Source organism: Fusarium oxysporum, chromosome III, assembly GCF_013085055.1.
Source record: "Fusarium oxysporum Fo47 chromosome III, complete sequence".
Taxonomy (NCBI): Eukaryota; Fungi; Ascomycota; class Sordariomycetes; order Hypocreales; family Nectriaceae; genus Fusarium; species Fusarium oxysporum.
Window position 1 is genome coordinate 2,955,320 of NC_072842.1, and position 14,094 is coordinate 2,969,413.

Genomic DNA, 14,094 nt, shown 5'->3' on the forward strand with positions numbered 1-14,094 from the left:
GCAACAAGCAATTATTTCATGGTGAAGGGGTGTGTATTAAAGACGGCAGACGCCACACTACCGAGCCTAGCTCCTAACTTGTGAAGCTCGTGAGAAGCTATCCCGGGGGTTGAAGGCTGTCCCGAGCTCCTCTCCATATGGAGAATATGGAGCACCCGTACCCCAGACGGATATTGGGGGCTCAGAGCCTCAAAGAAATCTTGTCTCTGTCTACTTATGACGCTGTTCAGTCACCAATTGGCTTCACGAGAACCATTGCTGTCACAGGCAATATGAAGCTAAAGATGGTTCTGATCTAGAAGACTTTCTCATATGTTATGGCTGCTTTTGAACCATGTTCTCGGCTGAACGCCAATTCAAGCTAATTGTTCGACCATCAAACTTTCAATGTGACTACTTATCAAGGATCTTTGATTCCTCAGCTGTTCTCAAATTCCAACCGTCGTGAGTGAGATGTTGTTTGTGTTTAGGCCGGAAGTGGAGCCAACGGGCATCCGGAGCCGGTACCGACATCCCGGCCTCTCCCGAGACCCCTTGTCAACGTGATCAATCTTGCGTCGCACTTCATGCCGAGATCCATTCAACATGCTCCGTTCTGCTCTGCGCATATGCAAATTGGCTAACAAGTAGCTGCTTGTGCTTTTGTTGTGTGGAGAGATGTGCCGGGGATGTTAAACCCGAGGTGAGCCGCAAACATGTAAATCATACGCTATTAGTGGATGAAGGAAAATGGTTGTGAATAGGGAATCCTCTGCTTCAATAATATAGGATCCGTATCCTATAATAAGTTTAGGCAACTAGGCTTAAACTTAAGTTGATTCTTATGATAATAACCCTAAGATCCAACAATATTCGATAGTTCACTTAGGAGTATTCTGATCTTGGCTATATTTCCTTGTAAATGTCTACTGTAAGTCCACGATAGTGTCAAGACATGCTCATTTCTGTGTGCATCTGATAAGGTTTTGTGGCAGCTCAGTGGCTGACAGAAAGATCTTCCTAGCAATATTTAAAATCCAGTCTTTAACATCCGAGCTTCAATCTTCTGTGAATACTTGTTTTCCTAGCAGTCATTCCATGAGGAACTCATGATATCTGTCTTTAGGTTGTGTACACACTTACCCAGCTCAGCTGGCTTGGTCCGGGGCACTGTAGACGAATGTTCACTGTAACATGATAATCACAGTGTCTCCAGTGCCTGAGTTACACCAGAACCTGTATTTTTGTTATAAAAGGAGAGCATTAGGTAGGCTTATAAATGGGTCGGCTGTTTCGATGCAAACCCAATATTGCCATTATTGCCTACCGAAACTTCCATACATTGTTATGCGTGACACATATGGCTTGAAGTCTTTAATGTAATGTAACACAACGGACACAAATCAGAGACCTTGTAAAGTTCGTGGATTTAGAGGCCTAAGCGTCTGCCAATTAAGCAAGATAACTTCTGACCTTGAGGCAAAGTGCTAAAATACCAACCTACCTGTAGTCTAAGGTCCTCTAAATCTACACTAAGCCTGTACTGAGTCTTTCTGTCACTTAGAATGGACGCCGAAGTTTTCTTGCCTCTCCTAGCATGGACGGTTACCCTGAAGCAAGCTTAATGGCAATCGGTGAGTAACCAAAGTGTTCAGGGTTTCATATGACCTGACATGATAGAATGAGTTTCGCCAGACCATAAAAGAATCCCTCTGAACCATTGCTGCAAAGCAGCCAATATGTCTTAATGTTCCCTGACAAACTTGATTCTCACAACTGCTAGTATGTGGCTGTTACAGTTCTCCAACCACAATAGTCGGGAGTGACGGACGTCTGGGATTTCTAGGCAGAAACCGAAGTTAGGCTGATGATTCAGCATCAATGACTCTTTCTTTGCACTAAGACTCTAAGTCACTACGTCCCTGGAATGGACTCAATTTTCTGGCTGCTGAGATTAAAAATGGGCAGATCCAAACCTCCAAAAGAGGCGGTTCCAGTTGGTGACTCATTCTGATTGACTATCAAACCAACCAATGGTTGTCTATGTTTGTCACGGTCGGCTTCGCCACACGGAAACATACAGGGCTCCACCGGTTTTCAACGCCTCCTAAGAATTTATTGCAAACGGCATAATATATCATAAGGTAGATTCCTTTCCTTCGTGCCTTTTCTCCTGCTCCTCTAACTCTCGCTCTCGTGAAGAAGCAGTTGGAAATCATTTCCATTTTCTCCTTGCAAATTCCCCCTTCGCCAGCAAGTTCTTTGTTTGAAGGTCATTGTTTTCCTATCCTTTATTCGTAGTTTGAAGACGCTTTATACTACATAGCGCAATATTTGCAACAACGACGACTTCTCAGCTCACGACTGTGATCTCCGCCATCATGGCCGAGCAAGAGACCAGCCATACCTCTCATCAGGCACGAAATAATGCCCCAAACCGGTCTCAGAATGAGGGCCAGGGTTCAGCATCACGTTCTCGGGGAGGCTCAGGTGGAGGACGCCGTAGGGGAAGGAGAGGACGGAATCGTGGCCAGCGACAGGATGATTCAGCACAAGTTTCTGAAGGCCGCGGAAACGCCCCTCAGACAGGGCCTGCCGACGTCACTATTGCTGCACAAACCATAGCCGCCCCCGAAATCCCAGGGGCTTCTAGAGGCAGAAGAAACCGACGAGGTAATCGAGGTGGTTCTCGAGGGCAAGGAAACCAAGGAAGAGGCGTGTTCTCCATGGGACCGCAGCGCACTTTTGGTGGACGCTTGACTACAACTGAACAACCGACAGAGACTGCTCAAGATGCATCTTTGAGTGCAGACGCCCCAGAATTCGTGCCCGGACAGCCTGTATCCCAGAGGAGGTAGGACCGGTAGCCCCAAGGTAATGCATCAGATACTGACAAATATAGTGCCCAACAGCAATCATCAAGCGCCTCTCAGCCCACAGCCCAAGGACGCTCAAGAAACCGTACGAGGAACCGGAAGCAGGACAGACCCCGCCAAGAGGTTCCCAAGTCGACTGCCTCGGAATTATGGCAACGGATCCAAGAAGACATCGCCAACTGGAACTATGAGTGCCGTATCTGCACCGAAGAGGTTACTCGAAAAACCGAGGTCTGGTCGTGCACTACTTGCTGGACCGTCGTTCATCTTGAATGTGCCCACCAATGGTGGGATACGTCCATGAAAGTCAACGAGGAGAGCGGCGACCGATCATGGCGTTGCCCTGGGTGTAACTCAACGTTGACCGACGAACCAGGCGATAGTTCGTGTTGGTGCGGCAAAGAAACGCAGCCCAGTCGGAACAGTATCTTGCCTCCTCATTCCTGTGGGCAAACATGTTCCAAGCCCAGATCGACGTGCTCTCACCCATGCACTCTTCAGTGTCATCCTGGGCCATGCCCGCCATGCACCGTATTGAGCCCACCGGAGCCCTGTTACTGTGGAAAGCACTCTCAGCGAAAGAACTGTAGGGATACCGATTACTACAACGGGTGGAGTTGTCGAGAGCGTTGCGGCGATTTTCTACCTTGTGGTCAGCATGAATGTTCTCAAATATGCCATCCAGGTGTCTGCGGTACCTGCGAGGTGCCGGTCGAAGTTAAGTGCTATTGTGGACGAGTGCAAAAGGAGATGCAATGTTCCAAACAGGACGACATATGCGATTCGTTCGATCTCGCCAACAATTCCTGGTTTGAGGGCTCTTTTAGCTGCGAGAGTGCTTGCGGAAGAACCTTCGATTGTGGTGTACATCGTTGCCAGATTTCTTGTCACCCGCAAGAAGAGATCTCAGCTCATTGCCCTTTCTCTCCGGACGTTGTCACCCATTGCCCTTGTGGCAAGACACCGCTCAAGGAACTCATGGAACAGCCCCGTCAAACTTGTGAAGATCATGTCCCTCACTGCGAGAGGATTTGTGAGAAGAAGCTGGAATGCGGTCATCTCTGCCAATCCTTGTGCCACACTGGAGAATGCGACCCTTGCACCCAAACGATGGAGATAGACTGCCGCTGTGGCCGAGTCACGGGCGAGACGATCTGTCATGAGGGAAATGTCCAGCCACCCCTATGTTTCAAGATATGCCAGGCTACTCGCAACTGCGGAAGACATCGATGCGGAGAGCATTGTTGCCCGGGTGAAAAGAAGGCATCTCAGCGTATTGCTCAGCAGAAGAAGCAACGCTTGGGCCCTGATTCGCTACCAGTTGAGGCCGAGCATATCTGTGTCGCCGTCTGCGGAAGACCACTTAAGTGTGGTAGTCACTTTTGCGAGCAGCTCTGTCACCGCGGAGCTTGCCAAAGCTGTCCCGAGGCTATCTGGGAAGAAGTTTCGTGCAATTGCGGCCAGACAGTCTTACATCCACCACAACCATGCGGAACGAGACAGCCATCGTGCACTAACCAGTGTCAGCGGCAGACTGCATGTGGACATCCTTCTGTTGACCATCAGTGCCATCCTGACGATGTCTCGTGCCCGCCATGCACATACCTCGTCCAGAAGCGGTGCATCTGTGGAAAGACGACCTTTCACAACAAGCCTTGTCATTTGCAAGAGGCTCATTGCGGAGAGCAATGCGGGCAGAAACTCTCTTGCGGGCTCCATACATGTAAAAAGCTATGTCATCGCCCCGGAGAATGCGGAGACGCTCAGAACGGTTGCGAGCAAATATGCGGAAAGCCCAAGCTGCTATGTAACCACCCATGCCAGAGCGTCTGCCATGGACAAACTCGTAAGTCGATAAAACCCAGTTACAAGCTTGTTACTAACATATGTACCAGCGTGTAAAGAATCAACAGCTTGTCAGGTCAAGATGTCCACTAGCTGTGCATGCGGCAATCACAAGCAGAGTTTCAAATGCCTCGCAAGTACGAGCAATCCTACTCCGAGCCGACCAGAGATTCGATGTGATGAGGAGTGCGAACGCCTTGACCGTAACCGTCGCCTGGCCGCAGCTCTCAATATCGACCCTGCTTCTCACACCAACGACCATATTCCCTTCTCGGATAATACTCTGAAGCTCTATAAGCAGATGCAATCATGGGGAGATGCTCAGGAGAGCCAATTCCGAGTCTTTGCTGCTAACAAAGACGAAGTTCGTTTACGATATGAGCCGATGAAGAACCAGTCACGCCAATTTCTTCACTTGCTCGCTGAAGACTTCGGCTTCGAGAGTAAGAGTGAGGACTACGACATTCACCGGTCTGTTCTAGTGTGGAAATCAGATAAGTTTGTTTCAGCCCCGACGAAGACACTTGCGCAGTGTGTCAAGATCCGAGCATCTCAAGCTGCGGAAGCTGCGGCAGCGGCAGCCATTCGACCTCCAAGCCCCCCAATTCTCGAGACCGAGCCTTTCAATGCTCTGGTACTTACCGAGCCTCGCTTCGGTCTGACCATCGAGGAAGTCAATACTGCCCTTGAACCAGATCTCACGTCCCTGCAAGGCTTCAGTTTCAAGGTTGATTTTCTGAACGAGGAAGTTCTCATCAAAGCTACAGTCTCATATTCCGCGTTTCTCACACCCGCACCCATGGAAAAAAGCCTAGAGATTCTCAAACCTCGGATCGAGCAGACTATCCGCCGCGAAAAGCTCGCTGAAAGCGTCTTGCTCTGTCACTCAGATGCTAACGGTGCAATTTCTCGGCGAGAGGTACCCCTCCGCGCCGGTACTGGAGGATGGAGTGCCGTAGCTGGACGTGCGGCTTCTAAGCCAATGTCCTTGTCTTCTACTCCTGCACCCGAAGAGGCAAAGCCCGGACGCAAACTGCTTCTAGGACTCAAGAAGAAGAGGCCGCAGCAGCCGGAGGCGGGAAAGGTGTGGGCCGCTCTTGATGGGGACGTTGAATGCTAGAAGCATCAGTGAGGGTGCGTGTAAAGGCAGACAGGAAGGGCGTCCGGGTTCACTTGTCGAAGTTAATCGCGGAGCACAAACAATTCTATGACCTTTCTAGTCCATGGCTGAGAACAAACCTGGTGTCAGAGCCACCAAGTCACAAGATTATTTTCGAGCAAGACAGCCCTCACGTTGTCAGAAGACGCAAGACTCTAGAATTAGATAGTAAGAATAAACTAGTTCAAGAGTCTACTGAGATTATCCTAAACTATCCTAAATATCTATTACTTAGGATTAAAGTCTTAAGCTTTCTGCTATCCTCTAGCAGGATGAAGAAGTCAGATGCAACGTGAAAAATTATTATAGTTTGCCATGGCGATTAGAGAGAAGCTATCCTAGAAACCGAACTGACATTTGAAACAATATCTTTAGAGGGGGCATGTGGATGGTTGAGTTAAATCACATCTTCTACCGTTTTGTTACGTGTGACACTATTGTTAGCAAGACAGCCACATCATGCACAAGATGACTTTTATTACTTTTCAAGTTCTTGATACGAGAGAATCGACTACAACGCGACGGGCATACCTACCTATGGGCCTGGTGGTTGATTAATGCCAACATAGTAATTTAGATGTGTGCATTTCCTAAAGAGGAAACCTTTACTCACATGGTAAAGAACGCGGGGAGTACTTACCGAAGACCGAAATGCTAGCGCCTCAGCTTAACCTTGTCCCGACCGAGGTTCGTTTTGCTTAAACTCCAACCGCCAATTTATTTAATCATCTTCCTTATCTTCACCAATTTGTGTTTCCGGTCTCTACTAATCCTCGACTTTGGTCTTCATTCGTTTCGCCTTCGTACTGCCCAAATAATCAGACCACGTTCGATCCTCCCATTCGTAACACCCCGTGCATGCGCATGCGCGCTCTCTTTTGCCGATCACAAAACATCATGTCCTCCTCTTCAGCATCGTCATCACCATATCCCTTTGCCACCGCCCCCGACATCATCCGCTCTCACCAAAAGGATGCATACTTCACCGGCCACCTTACACAGATCCTCAGCGACCTGCATCGTCGCCTTCGCGGTGCCCGTCTCACACACGCCCGCGCACCCGAGATCCAGACCCTCGCAACGCTCGCCTACTTTGCTCTCACTACAATCCCCGGCAATCGAACTCTCGGCGAGGAGTACTGCGATCTTGTGCAGATAGATGCGCGCGATGGTCAACTTCCCGCTATTGGTCGTCGCGCAGGCTACGTAGCTGCCAGCATTCTCCTCCCCTATATCGCGGCCCGGATTCTCCCCGGACTACGCGCTCGGCTGCGCAAGCTTCTGCAACGCCGGTTGGAGAGCCTTCGCAAACGAGATGACGGTTCGGCAACAGGACGCGAGGCGCGCATATGGTCATATCTAGACCAACACCTGGGTTCTTTCACATCAGGCGCTCCTTTCAAGGCCGTTATTCTAGCCCTTTTCTACTTCAGTGGTACCTATTACCAGCTGTCCAAGAGACTTCTTTCCCTGCGATACGTATTCACACGTACCGTACCCGATACACCCGATCGTGCAGGATACGAACTCCTAGGTGTACTGCTGGTCATTCAACTTGCGGTTCAGGGCTATACCCATATTCGATCTACAATTACCGAGTCAGCAGCTCGCGAACGCGCTGCTTTTGGGGCTTCTGATGATATCTCTCTAAACCATGACGGGGCCTACAACGGCGATAACAATCTATTACTATCCACAGGTGCTTCAAGCTCCAAGGCCAAGGTCGACATCTTCGCTGCCACACACACCCCAGCAGCAGCTGTGCCGCGTATTCAATTAACAGATGACAAGGCCATGGGCTACATCAAGGGCGGACAACAAAGAAAGTGTACACTGTGCTTGGAGGAGATGAGAGATCCCTCAGCAACACAATGCGGTCATGTCTTCTGTTGGGAGTGTATAGGAGATTGGGTGAGAGAAAAGCCCGAATGCCCATTATGTCGTCGTGAAGCCATGGCTCAACATATTTTACCACTGCGTGTGATGTAATAACTTATTTAGATTTGATTTGCAAAGATATCCAATTCAGATGAACAAATATTAATATGCTCAATCACATCCTCGATGCGAGATGTTAAAAACAAAACAAAGAGATACCGAGGCTCAGCGCCCATGGGTATCATCAGAGCAGGCTCATGCCGCTATAAAAAAACGCTCCAATCCTTTCATGGTATCCATTCCAGCCCATTCCAGTCCGTCCGATGCACCAGCCGCCCATTATCTGCCATTCGGTTTCCCTAAGCATAGTCTTGAGAAAGAATAAATCTCGACACCAAGAAAAATGGTCCATCCTTGCATCCAGCGAGAGATGTCCGTCCGTTCCCTTGTATACATACTATACACAATTACTGATGGAGGTCCAGGGGCCCCAATACTCGCAACCGCCAGATACACACCTGACGAGCCAGCTGAACCCCTCCGATCCCACCTGTTCCCGAAAGCTTGTACACAAAATAAAAGCTTGTCCATAAAGGTATCGTGGAAAAAACGTTGGTTCAATGCATCATCCTCATAAACTCCTTTAATCCCATGTCCGGTGTCTGTCCGATTTTCGGCATGATCTTCCAATGCTGTTCTTTTTGTTGCTTTTATTTGGTTTTTTTTTGTTTGGATTTGAAGTTGGATTCTCACTCAACAGAGAACAAGACGATCTCTCCTTGTTCATTCTGTCGAAGTCGGAGAGATCTCCAGAGTTCTTTCTCTTCCTTACCCTTACCCAGCTCGCTGCCAGTAGCCTCACGTTCTCGGTGGAAACGCTTGAGAACCCTGTTTAAGCTGACGCCCTTCTCACTCTCAGGACCCTTGTCGACGAAGCTGAGGAAGACATCGGCTCGAGGCTTGTAGAGGACGACTTGTCCAGCGCTGGGGTCTGTTTTGCCATCTTTGCTCTGAGGGCGATACTCGATGAGCTGCTGAGGCTTCTTCTCTTTATGGGACTTCTTGGAAGAGGAAGAGCTCTTCTTGGTTTTGCTTGATGACTTGGTCTTCGTCTTGGACTTGGACTTGGGCTTGCTGCCAGCAATCATGCCAAAGAGGCTGTGACCAGCAGAGGCGTGCTTAGAGTGCTTAGAATGTTTGGAGTGCTTTGACTTCTTCAAAGGACTCGCGGGAGAGATTTCCGGAGCGTCACCGCCGGAGTAATCGGGGGATGGGGGGAATACAGGGCGCATCATACGGTTGATGCCGCCTGTGAGTCCTGAGTGAAGAACCGGTGGGGCATCCGTCATAACCTGGTCGCTAGGAACATCGATATGTAATCGCTTGCGCTTCTTGTCCTTCTTCTCAGTGCTGGTCCGGCTTTTACGTCTCTCAGATTTCGAAGCGGGTGTAACAAATTCGGCGGCTGGCACGGGGCCACTTCCATATTCGACTGCAGGTTCATCGTCGTCTTCCATGAAGCCGTATTCGTCGCTCTTGTCCTTGGGTTCGTATCGTACCAATGAGTTGCCTGGCTCCGCGTCGAGATTCATGTTGGAAGCATTGGGCGTTTGGCCGGTTCCAACGAGGAATTCAAATACATCGACATGTGGCTCTGGGGCAGCAGAAGGAGGCGTAGGAGCCTCCGGGGGCGGGCCGTTTGGCGATTCATCATCGCTGCTTTCTTCGTACTCGGCCCAGCCAAACTGATCCTCAGGGACGTCCTCAACGTAGGCGTAGTGGCTCATGTTGCCAGTGTTGTTGGGGAGAGTTTGAACTTCAGCCATGGCTTGGTCCTGGGTGTAGTGTTGCTGGTTATCGTTGGGATGACTGTGTTTCTGTTTCTTGTTCTTCTTGTCCTTATAGAGTGCACCTTGGTACTTCTGATCTTCGGTCATGCAACTCTATGTGATGTCAGATGATTACACAAGATCAGGGGGTTAATGGCTGCCGGAAAGCCTTGTGGTACATACGGTATGTGATCGGTATTGGACGCCAGGGAAATACACCATACAATCAATGCAGGTGAAGGTAGCGCCGCGACAGCGGTTGCGATGAGGGTCAAGCTTCTTCTTGGTGAGAACGTCGCCGCAGGCCTGTATGTAGTATGTAAGTTAGTATAACAAAGGACGAAGCTGATATAAACTACGGCATGAAGGGTATAAGTGGGATGCAAGACAATGGAGACTCGTTCGATGCGGCGGGGTGGTGTACTGGGATATTTGAGGAATACAAGGGGAGGCGAGAGCATGGCAAGACGGTTGTGGTGGGCCAGGAGATCGGCATGGGGAAGAAGGGGTGTCCCTTGAAGGAGGTAGTTCGTGACAAGAATGGTGTGGTGGGAGTGATGTCAGGCGTGTATGAGGTTTGTTTAGGGGGGTGGGCATTGGTATTGGCATTGGGGCTGGCATTGACGGGAGTGAAGGGGCATTTGTTTGAGATATGGAAACGGAGGAGGATAGGATATGAATATGGCTTGAGCGGCGGAAGTCTTTGGATAGCAGCATAACTATCCATGGGAATGGATAAGAAATCGAGACTTGGCGGATTGGAGTGCAAACAATGCAGAGAATGCACTTCACAGAATAACGTACCTCACATGAAAAGGAAACCATGGCTGCTCAGAAGACACTCGAGTGTCAATGGTTAATAAGTTGGGTTTCGCTGTGCAGAGAAGAGAAGTAAACCTGCACAACGGTGCAGTTCTGAGAGACGGTCGGTATTTAACGGGAGACAACGCAGATTCAACGTCCTGAAGAGACTGCAGAACTGCTGGCTTCCAAGAAGCAGAGTGGAGGGGCGCAAGGGCCAGGGGACGAAATGATTCGGCTGAGGGATGGTTTTGAGGCACTCAAAGCAAAAATAAAATCGGGGGCAGTGCTTTTTTCAGAGCTCTGTATGGTCTGGACGAGGTTGCTGATATGACAGGCGCAAAAGACTAGCTGGCCTAAGGTTGCGTTGGGTGTTGCTTGGGCACGACTTGGGCAGCATAAGCTCAACAAGCGATTAGAGGCAATAAAAACGAAGCGAAATCAAGCAAGAGTCAGTTGCGAGCCCGAGGAATGCGTTGCGCCGACCAAGTGAAAAGGCGGAAAACAAAGTTGGATGTTGACGATAGCACGAGATTGATGGAGGGGCGGGCGGGACAGAGCAGATAGCCCAGCACCAGCAGACGAGATTGAGTGCAGTCAGGTGGAGGGGTCCTTCGAGACCAGGGTCCGTCAAGCCTGAGTCTGAGTCTAAGACTGAGCCTTTCCGAAGAGCACGGTTCTTGCGACGGGTTCCAGCTCCTGAGGATCACGTAGCGTAGCGTAGCGTGATGATGGAGGCGCGGGTAGTGGGCGGGAAAGGTGGCGTGTGATCCCAAAGAATTAAATTAGGAGTGCTCCAAAAGCGAGATGGAGGGATGAATATCAGTAGAGCGAAAGTCTCTTTGAAAATGACAAGAATGAACTGCACGCGCGCGCTGGCGAAAAGAGTGGGATGTTGTGGAAGAAAAAAAAAATAGACGAGAAAAGGAGGGCGTTTCATTGATTAGAGTGGATGCTACAGATGGAACTACAGCACGAACCCGCTGTAACGAACGCCCTGAAAGAGGGCAACCACAGCAACAACTGCAACTGACAGGAACAGGAATAGTGACAATAAAACACGAGATAACGACCCGACAGGAAGCATCGGATCCAATGCAGAGCATCTCACGCCATAGGAAGTTTGGGGGGCTTGTTACCTGAACACCCAAGCAACCATCATAATCACCATCAACAATCAACAGCCAACTCCAGCAAGGAAACGCTCAAAATAGTTCAGAACCAGTTCAGTTCAGCCCAACCAAAGCAAGCCTCCAGCATCCTGACTGTCTCAGCCTATCAGTGCGTGTGTGAGCCCGCTGCTGTAGCGACGCCTGCAACAAAATGATTGGATGCTCATTCATTATTAGTAGAAACCCTGATATTGGGTGCTCATGGATGATGACGATGATGCACACCTCAGAACCAACCCTGGAAGCTCTGAAGCCGCTCGCCCTGGATGGGTCTGTTGCTCATCAGAACGCTAGTCCAGCCCAGCATTCCTTCAGATCTTTGCTTACCATTGGCTGAGATATTAACCCAGACAGGGGCACTTATCAATGCAATGCCGCCCAGCAGGATAGGTTGGGTCTTGATTGGAGACTCTTCGCGCCTGTTCCTCGTCTATCACTTGTAAGAGAGAGTTGAGATGGTGTCAGGAGTTTGTACCAGGAGTGTCAGAGTTGAAAGGCACAGCATGTTCCCCTTGCCTAGGGTTCGTGGCGCGCTTATTTCATAACTTGTGTGCACTCGTTTCAAAAGGGGCTTGACGCTTGTTCGATGTTGACGATCATCAACAACGTAGCAATGCGCCATCGAGATGCATGTTTCGCGGCTCGATAGTGTGTGCGTACCTGAGCTGTGGATGGACGGCTTTTCTTGCATACTTTCCTGGCGTGCCATGTCAAACGCCCTGATTTGTCTGTAACATGCTCAAGAGGTGCCATGCGCATAATAAGGAAAAGAAGGGGCCTCAAAGCGGCAGCGCTCCAATGGATTCCTGAACAAAAAAGGGACTCAGTGCTTCACCACAAGGGTTCTTCACCCACTTTGAGTAGCTTCTACGACATCAACCTGTTCAACTGCGGGGCAGATAGAGACAAAGACGAGGGGAGGGAAAGAATATGATATTTCTGCCTTTTGATAAGAGTTATGCGCTGTTCAGGTTGCTTTCCAGTCCACCGTCGACGGACGCCAGCCTCTGGTAACATGGCTCACAGCTACCGGTCCATGCTCGTAGTCTGCATGAAAGTAATCCAATGACCGTGAGATACGTGCTCAGCTCAGAACTGCTTGCTTCTTGCTTCGACGCCCCCAAGAAGAATACAAATTTTCATGTTAGTGTGCAATGACAAAACTAGGTTCAGGGCCGTAGATGCCGTGGCCCCTTGCATAAAACTCTCCTCCTGGCTGGCATGTTTGTTTGTATTATTGATCGTTCGCCTATGAACTATCCCGCCATGCCCACGAGTTTATCATGCCGCTACCCGTCATCTGGCCACAGCAACTTTTACCCCACCTAGCAAGATACAGAGTACAGCACGACAAGATAGCTGCCAGGTACAGGCGGGGGCTTGGTTTGTCTATGTCATAAAACGAGATTGACTGTCCCTCCAGTTCAACCTCGCTCGCCTCATGTTCATCTTGGGTGGGTTCAGCAAAATGCGCCTTTATTTCAAGAGTGTCTCGTGGTCTGATTAGCTTACCAAGCTATGCCTCTAATTATCTAGCTGATGGCACAAAGAGGCTAAACCACCGCGACGGTGGGCGCAGAAGGCCAAGATGAGGCTTGTCTCAGGGGATATCCCTGATCAGCATAACTGCTGCAGCCCACAAGCAGAGTATCATACGAAGCTGAGGAATGGAGACCCAGCCAGGCTACGGGAAGAGCATCTGAAAAACATCAGAGGGCCGAGACGAAAGGGACAATTTCTATAAATTTCCTTATCCGCATTCCTCAGTTTTATCTCGAGGAATAAGGATAATTGTTCGAAAGACAATGTCCTAGACACTCGTGGACGGGCTGGAAGATACCCCCGCACAGAGCTTGGGAAGGCCGTCGCAGAGGATGTGAGATATTGTTTCATCAACCAAGAAAAGCAACTCCCTTCTGCCACAATTTGATAGCCAGTCACACATCACATCACATCACATCGCAGAAGCTAGGGAGATGCTTCCCAGCGTCTCGGACCTGGCTACTGGGTGGGCTTATGCAGGCCATAGATACGGTCGATCGTTAGCCAGGAACCAGATTGTGATAATGTCCGTGGCTCTGGTATCACATTTGTGAAGTACCCAGCTGTCAGTTCATCTTGACTCTTCAACATGCATCTGGTTGTACAGCACAAGCTTCCCTGATTCAGCAACCTTGGGGATCCCTGAACGAGCTATTCTGTGGTACGGGCGGTATGTCAAGATCTTCCCGGATCAACAACTGGCGAGATTGAAGCCCGCTCTTTATTGTTTGTTAACATGATGTTGTTGGTCCGTGACATACCTAAGCTACGGGATGGATGTGTTCGTAAGGAGACTGAAGGACCTCGATCCTAAATGACAGAAATACTCAGACAAGTTTAAGACCATTTAGGATAAACTCAGGATATTCTTTGATTAGTTATTTTCGCACCCTCATCAAAGGTCTTAGAAGCTCTTTCGTTTCTTCCTGCAAGCTTCCTAGCGTAGTTAAGTCGATTACGTTGAGCTCATTTCCACCGTCATGTCCGTACCCCTGGTTGTTTGTCATGTGGTT

The 14,094-nt window shown here is 49.6% G+C and overlaps 3 protein-coding genes across 3 annotated transcripts; 2 read left to right on the forward strand and 1 right to left on the reverse strand.

Moving 5' to 3' along the window:
* Positions 1 to 2,110: 2,110 nt before the first annotated feature.
* FOBCDRAFT_218425 (uncharacterized protein) lies at positions 2,111 to 6,066 on the forward strand. Its single transcript, XM_059609503.1, has 3 exons — positions 2,111 to 2,833; positions 2,882 to 4,701; positions 4,751 to 6,066. The coding sequence occupies exons 1-3, from the start codon at positions 2,361 to 2,363 to the stop codon at positions 5,818 to 5,820; spliced, it is 3,363 nt and encodes a 1,120-aa protein (XP_059464461.1). The 5' UTR covers positions 2,111 to 2,360; the 3' UTR covers positions 5,821 to 6,066.
* A 690-nt stretch (positions 6,067 to 6,756) lies between these two features.
* On the forward strand, positions 6,757 to 7,848 carry FOBCDRAFT_198811 (ubiquitin-protein ligase peroxin 10; the record flags this gene model as incomplete). Its single annotated transcript, XM_031176724.2, has 1 exon — positions 6,757 to 7,848. The coding sequence occupies one exon, from the start codon at positions 6,757 to 6,759 to the stop codon at positions 7,846 to 7,848; it is 1,092 nt and encodes a 363-aa protein (XP_031047857.2).
* Positions 7,849 to 8,486: 638 nt separating this feature from the next.
* Positions 8,487 to 10,638, reverse strand: FOBCDRAFT_290312 (uncharacterized protein; the record flags this gene model as incomplete). The annotated part of the gene is made up of 3 exons (XM_059611767.1): positions 10,371 to 10,638; positions 9,750 to 9,872; positions 8,487 to 9,680 (listed from the first exon to the last, which is right to left on the reverse strand). Exons 1-3 carry the CDS (start codon positions 10,389 to 10,391, stop codon positions 8,487 to 8,489), a joined length of 1,338 nt encoding a protein of 445 aa, XP_059464462.1. The 5' UTR covers positions 10,392 to 10,638.
* Between the last annotated feature and the right edge of the window lie 3,456 nt (positions 10,639 to 14,094).

Bases quoted from the DNA above. Each gene is read 5' to 3' on its own strand.
- FOBCDRAFT_218425 (XM_059609503.1), top strand. From the start codon at position 2,361: ATGGCCGAGCAAGAGACCAGCCATACCTCTCATCAGGCACGAAATAAT. The intron at 2,834-2,881 runs GTAGGACCGGTA...TGACAAATATAG, and splicing joins CAGCCTGTATCCCAGAGGAG to TGCCCAACAGCAATCATCAA. The intron at 4,702-4,750 runs GTAAGTCGATAA...CATATGTACCAG, and splicing joins CGTCTGCCATGGACAAACTC to CGTGTAAAGAATCAACAGCT.